The sequence below is a fragment of the Trifolium pratense genome, linkage group LG6, assembly GCF_020283565.1.
Source record: "Trifolium pratense cultivar HEN17-A07 linkage group LG6, ARS_RC_1.1, whole genome shotgun sequence".
NCBI classification, from domain to species: Eukaryota; Viridiplantae; Streptophyta; class Magnoliopsida; order Fabales; family Fabaceae; genus Trifolium; species Trifolium pratense.
In genome coordinates this window covers 36978054-36990613 of record NC_060064.1, presented here as the reverse complement: position 1 = coordinate 36990613, position 12560 = coordinate 36978054, and the positions used below count along the sequence as shown (strand labels likewise).

At 31.6% G+C, this 12560-nt stretch overlaps 1 protein-coding gene across 1 annotated transcript; it reads right to left on the bottom strand.

Annotated features, from left to right (window-relative positions):
- Nucleotides 1–6133: 6133 nt before the first annotated feature.
- Nucleotides 6134–8835, bottom strand: LOC123892200 (cation/H(+) antiporter 20-like). Its single transcript, XM_045942016.1, has 4 exons — nucleotides 8428–8835; nucleotides 8185–8289; nucleotides 6839–7660; nucleotides 6134–6526 (listed from the first exon to the last, which is right to left on the bottom strand). The coding sequence occupies exons 1-4, from the start codon at nucleotides 8833–8835 to the stop codon at nucleotides 6134–6136; spliced, it is 1728 nt and encodes a 575-aa protein (XP_045797972.1).
- Nucleotides 8836–12560: the final 3725 nt, after the last annotated feature.

Genomic DNA, 12560 nt, shown 5'->3' with positions numbered 1-12560 from the left:
GTGACATTACATTATATATGCAGAGAACTGAGGTTCGAACACCGGTCATCCTACTTATTTACCATCCATCTTAAGGTATATTTTCTAGTTACTAAATTAATTACTTGACAAAAAATGATTTCTTTATATTAATTACTTGTAAATTTACCTGGGACTAATTATTGTTAGGGCAAATTTTATGGTATATGTGATAATTCTTAATGTACTGGTACATCAGGTAATTAAATTAATATGTAAATGAATATTTTTTTAAAGGAAATCATTTTTCTTATCATTAAAATGATTATAGTAACTAAATATTATTCATCAAAATTGTCAAAAATATAAAATTTGATATTTTTTGAATTTTTATTCATCATTATAGTCAATATTGAATTTTTTTTTTCTAAGAAAATATTAGAAAAATTAGTATCATGCTTATAAACAATATATTGTGTTTTTTCTTGTGATATTATTATTTTTAAAATAAAATAATCAGTTAATAATTTTTTAATTCATAAAAATAATCGTTAATTTATCAATTTATTGACTTGATATACCGATACGTACCATAAAAGCTTCTTTATTATTAGATTATCCACAATTTTTGCCCGGAACTAATCAAGACATAATTTATTGCATATATACGTGTTGAGTTGAGATTCAAATGTTAGTTTATTATATATATTGTAGGAGTTTAGTCTCCCTGGTTAAACTCAATTATAGTTTAGTTTGGTAATACAAAGTTAAGTCAAATGACACATTGAGTATTCATCTTGTATGAATAAAAAAATATCTAATAGTCAATAATACTATCTATTTGTAGGATTAGATTAATAGAATAGTGATTTTAATCCTATCCGAAAGAAAGAAAAAAAAAAAATAATGATTCCTCTGCGAAACTCAAACCAAAGTAGTATATTCCAATAATCCATATTTGACGCCCACAACTTAGAAGAATCAAGAGCAGTATAATAATCATATTATTCATATTCCATTTTTTTTTTAAACCCACACTCAATTCCTGTGACGATAACCTACCTCACAATTCACATACGTGAAAACTTGAAAAGATTAAACGAAAATCCAACCAATATAATAATGCTGGGTACACTGGGATATTATATTATATACAAATTATACAATGTATAATCTTCGTTATCTGCTTCAAAAAAAAAAAAAAATCTTCATTATCCAAAATTTTAAGCCGCGCTTCATTGACCAGAAAATAAACAGGACAATAATAGATTTAGATATATATGCTTGACCAAAAAAATAATTAGATATAATGCATTATTATTTAGTGATTAACCACTAGGCCCAATAATTTAATTCGGAAAATTTTCTAAACTGTTGAAAGTTGAAACATGCATTATATTTATAAAGTTTTGGTGGATGGTTTTTCGATAAGTGCGTAACTAAAAAAAATATAATCTATTTGTTAAAAAAGTGATGATAAACCGGTTTAAGGAGAAGATTTCGTGGTTCAAAGAACACTTATAAAAGTAAGGAGAATGTTAACATATGCATATATGGCACATGTTAAGGTAGTAAAAATAGAAATTATGCCTTAGAATTTGTGCATTTTAACTTTTCAAGCATTAAATGTCTTGTATTATTAAATGTTAAATTTCTATATTAAGATACATTATCATGTGCCCTATATGCACATGTTAACAAGACCCTAAAAGTAATTACATTTATTTTTCTCCAAAGATATTAATGGAACTCGAACCTAGGACCTATCGAATTCAAAATCTGTCTTTTTAGTTTTTACTACTGGATCAAGCCTTTGGAGTTAGAATTGACTTATTTTAAAATGGCTTAATTGCATTTTTGATCATTTATTTTTATTTTAGGTTTCAAGTTGATCTCTTATCTTTCAAAAGTTTCAAATTGGTCCCTTATCTTTCTGCAGGTTTCAAGTTGGTCTATCTCGTCAAATTTTTCACTATTACCGTTAAATTTGGACACCTGTCATCTTTCCAAGTGTGGTTTCTGTTTGCCACGTGTTAACGGTAATAGTGAAAAATTTGACGAAAGGAACTAACTTGAAACATGTAGAAAAGATAATGGACCAACTTGAAACTTTTAAAAGATAAGAGTACAACTTGAAACATAAAATAAAGATAAAGGACCAAAAATGTAATTAAACATTTTAAAATTTATGTAAAATAGTTTATGCAAATAAATAAAACTGATAAATAGAAGAAGTCTTGAGGATATTCATTATTTAACGAGTATTGCCTCCAATTTTAAAGGTACATTCAATATGGTATTGAAAAAATTACGAAGATTAAGAAAATGAATTGTTGTATTAAATTAATTGTTAATTGATATTGTTTATACAATTTTATCCTTTAAAAAAGTGAATGAGGGGGCGGATTCTCTCCTGTGAAATCCTAACCCTTAAATGAGAATTTTAAAACTATAAAAATAAAAGAAAAAACAATTTAACAATTTAACGCTTATGATTAAAACTGGATGAAAAACTAGTCAAAAGTCCACCGGAGATAACTCATTCATGAGAATGAGTTAATATTTTTTATAGAGTATTTATTATACATTGTAGAAAAATATGCATTTTAATTAGAGATAAATTGGTAAAGAAATGATTAATGTCCTTAGAAATTTGAAAGAGATATTATTAAATTGTCCTTTGTTTATACTTTATAGTGTATTCAATATTGATTTTTCATACTCAACCAAGACATTATGTTTAAGTGGTTAATAAGTTCCCTCTAAGACGAATTATTCGTGACGATCTAAGTTCGATTTATGATTTGAATAATTTTTTTTGTTAGGATTTACTTACCTCATAATCAAACTCTGGAATATCAGAACCTCCTTTCTCTATGAACCAAAGGATTAATGTTAACATAAAAAAATAAAAATATACTAAGAGGGAGTAATAAATGTTGCATTGAAATTTATAAATAATAAATAAATAGAAGGAAAAAAAATATCAACGTGAACTTAGCTTAGTTGATATGAATATCGCACTATATATGTATAGGAGCCGGAGTTTAAACTTCGTATATGTAGGAGCCGGAGTCCAAACTCCGAACATATATCCACTTTAAAGTGAGATTTTTAGTCGTTAAACTACTTGAGATTTTTTTTTTTACAAAAGTGATATGTAATAAGAAACAAGGCAGCTTAAATTTGAAGGGAGTAAATGTAAACTAAACTTGTGAGTTAAGTATGCTTACCATATTTGGGTTCTAAATAGTGGTCGTAAAATCGATTGCTTCTATTTAGGTGTCTCATGATTCTTTTTCTCCTTGGATTTAACTTTTTTACCCTTCAATAAAAACTTCGATTTCTACGAACCAAATTTTCTTTTAACCGAATTTTTTTCTGAATTTGAACTAAAAAAAATTTTGATTTATGAGAACCGAAATTTTTATCAAAGGCAAAATTATATTTTTTAGGGGTATAAAAGAAACATGGCCTAAAAAAAACCATCATATTTTCCTATTTCCCTATTTTGCGGTTAATCTATAATCCATTAATCTTTCTTGACACTAGTAACAACTTTTTACACATGAATCAAATTCAAACCTCTCTTTGATTGCAAGTTACAAATTTCAAACCTGGGTTCCTTCGTGGCTATCGATTAGTTCCTTGGATTACGGTTGGTGGATATGAGAGCTCTTTCATTTTATGTCTGTAAATTATTTCCATATTTTTCGTTTGGTGGACATTATAAATTAGAAGATTATAACCCTTCTTTGAAAATTTGAACACCTTTTACATATTCATTATAGGGTTTGTCTAATATTGTGCGTGTTAAATCAACTAAGACTACTAAATTTTTATTAAAAAATAACGATTATTTTAATACAAAGAAAAATGTTAGGTAAACACATTTATTTGACAAAAATACAACAAATATACTTTTTTTGTTTCTTTAATATTTTTTGCATTCTTCATTTTGCGTGCTTTGTGAGTGAAAAGAGAGAGGTGTCAATTTTGAATCTCAAATTTGTGTTTAAATAACATACCTCTAATATAAAATACCCAAATTTAAATACAGAGTTACTATTTTGAATTTCTTTGCAGATGATGAAAAATCCTTTATTATAAACTTATATTGTTTTTTTAATGAAATATCTTCTCTGTCTTTTAAGTATAAGCACTAATTGAAAAATAAAATTTTGTTTAAGCATAAACTCTCTTTCAATTTTCTAGATTATTTTTTTCAAAACATAACTCTTGATTGTTTTGCTGCTAATACTGGTTTGAATGATGCTCTCATAACTGAGCTTTAGGGTGCTTTATCAACTATTGAGATAGTCCATCGAAGGGGTTGGCATAAGTTGTGGCCTCAATGCGATCCCAAACTAGTCACTTTAGCCTTCAAGTCTTCTAGCTCTATTCCTTGGAGACTCAGGAACACATGGACCAACTACACGCACTTGATTAGATGAATAAACTTCATTATTTCTCATATCTTTAGAAACAGAACATGATGAAGGAATAGAAGAGGAAGATGAAGAAATAGAAACAAAAATTATTTGGTGACGGTGTATTGTTAGATCCGGTGGATATGCAAAATTTAATAGTTTCTTTTTTTAAAAACATCCAATGGTTAAAATAAAAAAATACATATTAAGGTATATGAAGGACCACTTAATGTTGCTCCACCTAATACATTTGGGGTTCATAAATTAATGGAAGAACGGTCCTATGGAATACAAGAAGTATTCGAGGAACATAAGAAAGAAAAAACAATAGAGAAATAAGAAATAAAACTAGAACCAGCAACAAAAATGCAATGAAAGAAGAAGCACGGTCAAACAGATAAAAAAAAAAAAAACCCTAACCAAAGGGCAAGAACAATTAGAAAACGCCACAGTATTAAGAGAAGCAAGAAGGAACCCCATCACCATGAAGACCACAACTTTAAGAAATCCCACGTCGGTCGTGAAATTGTTTGAATTTATGTTTATAATTGGTGACAATTCTCACATTACAACCCGGTTTTTTAAGGTAGAACACCATTGATAAAGTGGAGTTTGTTCTTGGATCTAAGTCCCAGCTCTGATACCATGTGAAAAGATAGTACAAACAGCCAAGAAAGCTTGAAAAAGACGAAATGCAGGAAGATATGCTCAGACTGAGTTAAGGAAAGAGAGAAAATTTTATTTCACAAACTCAAAGATTGCAATCAGTAGAGTGCTTTATATACAAGTGTAGAATCATGATAACTAACTAACAAGAGGTTATAACAACCCTTAACAACTTGTAACAGCAAAACTAACTCTATATGATAGCTGGCTTGTTTCACAAGCAACTGCATTGTATCCTTAAATTCTCATTGTCAACAGAACTAACAATATAATGATTTTGACTTAAGCGGATGATTGTTAATACATATACATATTATACTGATGATTCAATTCCTGATATGGTATTGATTAAATTTACAAAAATATTTTGAATAAGTTCAGTATTCAGTATATTATATAGTTTACGGCATACTTGCATTTGTATTTTTTTTAAAGGCTTAATTAGTCAATTGGTCCCTTAAAGACATTTTAGGTTTTACAATGGTCCCTTAAAGAAAAAAAGGTCCGGATCGGTCCCTTAAAGAAAAAAAGACCCAGATTGGTCATTAAAGACATATATTTTGGTCATATTGGTCCTTTCCGTTAAATTTTAACTCCAAATATAACAAAAAATTTCAATGATTAAAATTTTAAAAATTAATAAGGTTTTTGGTGGACCACTTACACTTAATGACATCCACAATTCAGTCTACTAAAACTAACGTTTTTTGCAAAAAAATTGACGGAAATGACCAATTGAGAAACAAATGTGTCATTAAAGGATCTATCATGACCTTTTTTTTCTTTAAGGGACCATTGTGAAACCTAAAATATCTTTAAGGGACCAAAAAACTAATTAAGCCTTTTTTAAACTAAGTCGTATAATGACAATATTTATAACTTTTATTTGATTTAAGATGCACCTAGCTGGTCCTGGTGGTACTAACCCAACAAATTTAAAGGATAATTACATATTTACTTCAAACACTACTTCATTATAGAGAGGAACTTTTTTTTTTTGCTTGAAGTTTCTCTCATTTGTTACTTTAGGGTCGTTTCCCATGACCCATGTAACAAGCAAAATGCTTAAAAGTAAGTAATTACACTGCATTAACTGTAGTGATATCATATCTACCAGATGAAACCTCTGCAACATTCTCATCATGCACCTTAAATTTGTACATTGGTGCATCTTCTGTCAATGCTACATCATGTTGTTGAATAACAAGCACTGATGACACCATTTTGTGTCCTTTTGAGGATGTTAGAATGTCTCCTGTGGGACCTAACTCTGCATGCTCTGCTTCCCTCTCTGCTAGTTCCGCCACCATAGTGGACGGAAACCGACCCTTCCCAACAACTATGAGATCGTAATCCGCACTTTTACCTAACCCTATCACCTCCTCCACAACGTTGCCACTACCCTTTTCAATGTACTTCACCGTGTCACCACACTTGCTTCGAAACATCGTCATTGAGTTTTCATCCAACTCCTGCATTTCATTAATAGCAATGTTTATACATAAAAATATTCATATTCATATTGTACATATATATCACAATACATAAGTATGCAAGTTGGTCTAATAGTATGATAATTTAAAATTAGCTTAAACATATATTCAGTCCCAAACTATGATAATTTTTCATTTTTGGTCTAATAGTATGTATGTGTAAGAGTTGGCTAATTATTACCTCATTTTTTCAGAACTTAAAAATCAAAATGAGCAAACAAAAACTATAGATCAAAAGCAAAAATTAGCATGTTTTGAGACTAATAATATCTTCGAGTTGGCAACATTTACCTGTTCTTTTTGACGGTTCATTTTGGCAACAAAGAAGCTATAGTTTTCATCAGCACTTTTTTCAGGTGATTGGCGTAAAACAAAGTTATTACCGCTCAATCCATTTTCCTCAACAAACCTTACAACAGTCATTGCCACTGCAGGGTGTTCAGCCATTTTCTTCCCCAACTCTAGAACCTCACGATCATCAGGCCCACCAAAAAACACAATGCATATTCTTTGGGCCACAGTACCATCTGAGCCCAAATTCTTCAGTCCAAGCCCATATCCTCTATCCACAAGCACACCCACAGAGCAAGGTGCATTTTTAAGTACCTTTTGGTTCACACCTCTCCAAGCAGGTCCAACATTTTCCATCACCAGATGAGCCTCATTTTCATTTTCATTTTCATCATCTACTTCCATTTTCCAATATTTGTGGAAGGGTAATATAATCAATGTAACTCTCTTTTCCACCGCCACGTGGCATATATCCTCGTGCATTGTGGAAATAGAAGAGATTCCTGTAGTGGATTGGACAATGACTCGGCCCAATGGACTATATGCCTGAAAAGCCTCCGCAATACAGTTATACCATTCTTCACGGTTGAATCGTTTGAAGAATGGGAATCCGTTTTTTCGAGCGCGTTGAACCATGACAATGGAGGATGAACGTTCTGTGAGCTCAACAAGGTGCATGATGAAGAGTTTGAGGAGTGAACTTTTTATGCTACGTGTTGATTCAATGAGGTTGATGATAGAGGGAATGTTGGTTGGACTGTGTATGCAAGCTAGGACTCGAAGAGTATCCACCGCGTTTGATGCGAACCAGAAATTTCGCAACTTATAAAATATCGAAGAAAATGATTAAAAAGCAGAATAATGAAAACAATGTATTATTATCTGAAAATGAAAGATAAATGCAAGAGGATGAATATCCTAATGCCCACAGAGCAAAACTCCTTCAAAGAAAGAGAAGACTCTTTCCTTGCCTAACCATAATGGTCCTAACAATAATCTTCCATCCCCCTCGCACTCCCCTTACCTCACTATATATACTACTAAGAGGCATAACAAACTTGCCAACTCAGCACTCTATCTCACTCACTAATTATTCATAAAACCTCATTATACTCTTTATTACAAGTCAACTCAGCTCCCTATCTCACTCACTAATTACTCATAAAACCTCATTATACTCTTTATTACAATAATAGCTCATTTTCCTACATCACTCATACTTGGTCTCTATCAATACTCACCCCTTCAAAACAACCTTGTCCTCAAGGTTGGGATTTGCTTCCATTAAAATTTTGCCTCTATCAAATACAAATTGTGTCATTCTCCACATGACTTCATCAACAGACTTCATTAGCAGTACGACTTTCTTTCCTACTGTTGGAAGAGACGGTAGTTTTCTTAAGAACCCATTTGGAACTAGCCTGTTCACAGAGCTGAAGTTGAAGACCCATCTGCACCAGTATTTTGGAGGACCACAAATCTTTTTCTATTTCTTTATTGCAATTCCTATGGTGAGGATAGATTTGGGTTTCGCTCATAAATCTAAAAAATAAGCACTGCATGAAGATTTGCCATGATTGTGTGATAACCTCTAACTTGTGATTTCTATCATCAGATAGAAGTTCACAAAGCTTCCCTCTATTATACACAAAATCCAGCAAACTGTATAATAATGGAAAACCTTTCCAGCCGCATTCATGAGTAATAACTAGCATAGGAATATTGAACTCCTCTGGATCCCATTGTATGATCCAAATTGATGAATACAATGAAAAAGTTGTCTTTCCCTTCCTCATAGTTTCCTTTGCAAGTTTCCTTATGATCAACCTCCTCTCTATATTGGACACACCTTCTCTGTGGATGTATGGAGGAACTATAATAATATTCCCACTAAATTGATAGTGTGCATTCACAACCTTGAATTCCCCAATGAATTTCCACTTTTTGAAGACCTCCAAAGCAAAATCCAAACAAGCCAATTTGAAATATGTGTCCATCAGTGTAGAGACAACCAGAACATGACCACATGCTTCTAATTTCTTAATAATAATAAGTCCCTAAACTTGGTCAGCACCCAATAACTCTGTTGAGATTCTACTGTTCCCCGCCTCCAAATGCGGTGACTTCACCAACATCCACCCCATGGTTGTTGCAAGGTCTGGTGGTTCCGGCGATGGTCCTCTTCGTGGGGGAGTTGTCGAAGGTTAAGTGGAATACGACGGTTTATCCGGCGGTGCGACAGTGACTGAGAGACGCACCACTTCGATCTTCTGCGATCTCACTTCCTCCCTCAACAAAGCTTGTCCACCGGTAGTTTGAATCCATGGTGATTTCGTCATCGACAACCCAATTGCTTTCCTCGACTCACCATCAAGTGTTTCTGGTTGTTTAATGCTTACCACTCGATGACCATTGTCCGGTGGCACCGGTGGTGGTTCCGGGTCGAGAACAATCATTTGATCCCCTCTTGTTTGTAAAATCTCTTCCTCCATGTTTGAATCCTCCACAGTTGTGGGGGCTTCCTCCAACCGCTTGATCTTCATCTTTCCCAACGTTTCTGTTTCGAATAACACATATGATTCAGTCATCGATTCCTTGTGACACTCTAAGTTTTGTTGTGCACTGAATTCCATGACCGATGGTATCTCCGTTGTGGTCGTCGAAAATTTCTGATCTGACTGCTCCGATGAATTCTGCATCAATCCAGAATCTGTCTTGTTTCTAACCTCCATCGACTCTTCTTTGTTCGCTCCTGTCTCATTCAAAACGTATTCATGGTTTTCTTGCTCCTCACCTTCCGCGGTTTCAAGCATCTTCCACATATCTGGAATAAATTTCTTAATGAAAGCCCTTTCAAATGCCTCCCATGTGATATTCTGGTTACCTTGCTTACAAATGCACCACCAAGTGTTAGCCTCAAAATACTGATCCAACTGGATCAGCCACCAATAACCATCTTCTGTTCCATCAATTCTGGGAACCACCTTTGTCGATATCACTGGCTCAACGTCGAATTCGGTAGGTCGGACCATTGATGCGAACCGGAAATTTCGCAACTTATCTTTTATATTATAAGCTTGTATACACAAGCAAACTCTAAACCCTAATTTGTTTTCCCTGTTTTCCCTCCATTTTATCTTGCAATTTTTATTAAAAAATAATACAATTTTGTCTTGACTAGGATTCGAACCCGCAACCCTTCAATGCAAGGCAATATTTCCAACCATTATGGCAAGTATATCAATTGTGATTAAAATTATGTGCAATAATTGATAAGCACCATCAATTTTAAAAGTATATCATATCAAAATTATTGTTGACTATATTTTTCATCACAAAATATTTTTATGTCTTAAATTTAGAGAATACTCCCTCCGTCCCAAAATATAAGGGAAAATTAGTCAACAAAAATTGATGTATCTAGTCCAAATTTTTAACCAAATACATCAACTTTCTTTGACCAATTTTCCCTTATATTTTGGGACAGAGTAGTAATTATCATGTGAGAATTGGAAAGTTATTATCACGTGTAATTTGGAAAGTTATTATCAAACTCAATTCTACTAAATCAATTTTTTTTGCAATACAACCTAACACAATCATAGTCATGTCACTAATCACATTCATTATTTTGTTTTTAATATTGCAGATTTAATATTAACCGATGATCAATTGATATAATATGCACTAGCAGACCAATTGTGATTTAAATTATGTCCACAAAGTGTTAAGCTCCATCAACTTTCATAGGAAAGATTTCATACGACAATTAAGCACCATCAATTTTCATTGCACAATTTAAACAATTAAAAACCGATAATCTCTTATATTATAAGCTTGCTAACATAAGCTAACCCTAAACCAAATTTTTTTTCCCATCATTCTCTCTTTCTTTTTATTGCAGCTTTATATTAAAAATATACAAATTTGTCATCGAACCTGCATCTCTTACTTACAATAAAACATTTCAACCGCTAAAACATGTGCTTCAATTATGAAAGAATTTAGGAATCCTAATATGTTAAATCTGTTTTCAATAAATTTGAACGGCGGAATTAATCACAATTTTTATTTATTTATGGATGTCTACTTAAGTTTATGTTCTTGATTACGTCTTTAATTTTTTTTTTTAACCTTTAATTATCATCAATTTTTTAACCTTTAGTTATCAGCAATTTTTTTTAATAAGTAAACAAAACGATGGAGTTCAAAAATTATTTAAAAAATATATAAAATATAAAATAAGCACATAAACAAATATAGAATAATTAGTCATGAAATTCCCTATACTACTCTTATTGAAAATGCTCTTAAAATTTTTGTATTTTATTTTTTATTGTTACATATTACACCTAATTAGACTCATCCACCGCATGGGTCAAAGTTCTAGTAAAATATTAAAGAAAAGGATTAAACGGTGGTATTTACATGGGAGACAATTCCCTCCCATTGTCTACTAATTTTTTTTTTAAGGAATCATTCTTTACTACCCTTGACAACAGTTTGCAAGCATACGCCATGATCTGGCTTTTGAAAATCTTATAAAAGTCACTTATATATACAGTATTTTTGAAACTTTTATTGTAATAATTGATCTACTTGTTCAATATTTAAAATAATAATTAAAAAATGTCAACTGCTACCCATAATTTAAATCCCTGTCCACGATTAATTGTTGGTTGGTTTAGTGGTGATTGACGCTGAATTTGGTAGGAAGGACCATGGGTTGATCCTCACAACTGCGATCAGGGGGAGCTCGAACCACTTTATGCCAGAATTGACTCTCGAACCAGATTAAACTGATGATGTAAACAAAAAAATCCTTGTCCACAAAAAAAAATAAAAATATATCCACAAGTATTATAACTCGTCGTTGGTTACTTTCGTTTTCTTTACCATCTAGTTGATTAGATTATGGCTAGTTTGATGATATGATAATTTTATAATATTATGTTTTAATTTAGTACATGACACATCAAAATATGATAAATTAATCCTTAGGAAATTATCAATGTGAGAAACTGAGATATATTTAAGGGACCAAAGGGAATATTTAATCATTAAAAGATCAATACAAAACTAAAATATTCTTTAAGGGATCACCATCAATCATCACCACAATACTCTTTTCACTTTGTCAAACAACATCTCCACCGAAAAATCTTTTTGAGCAAAAATCTTCAACACTATAGTTTGCAACCAAAATTTTATACTAAAATCCCTCTTGCTCAACCAATAACCTCCAACTCCACTTCCTAAAAAAACTACATTAAATTCTCTAACCCTTATTGAATAAGTTATTCACAATTTTTTAATAGTAATTACCTACATTGAGACATATTTTAGTTCGTAATATTTTATAGCTTAGTCTCCTTCGTTAAACTCAATTATAGTTGGTAATAGTACAAAGTTTAGTTAAAAAACACATTGCATGTATGAACTAAAAAAATATCTACTGTATAATAAAATAATAATATCTACTTGTAGGATTAGTTTAATAGAATCGTGATTCCTCTACCAAACTAATTAAATTTCAAGTAGTATTTACAATAATCCCAACTCGCAAGTGGTATATTCCAATTTTGTCAAAAAAAAGTAGTATATTCCAATAATCCATATTGACGGAACGCCCACAACTTAGAAGAATCAAGCAAAAGCAGTATACTAATCATATTTATATATTCTGATTTTTTTTAAATCCACACTCAATTCCATGTGACGA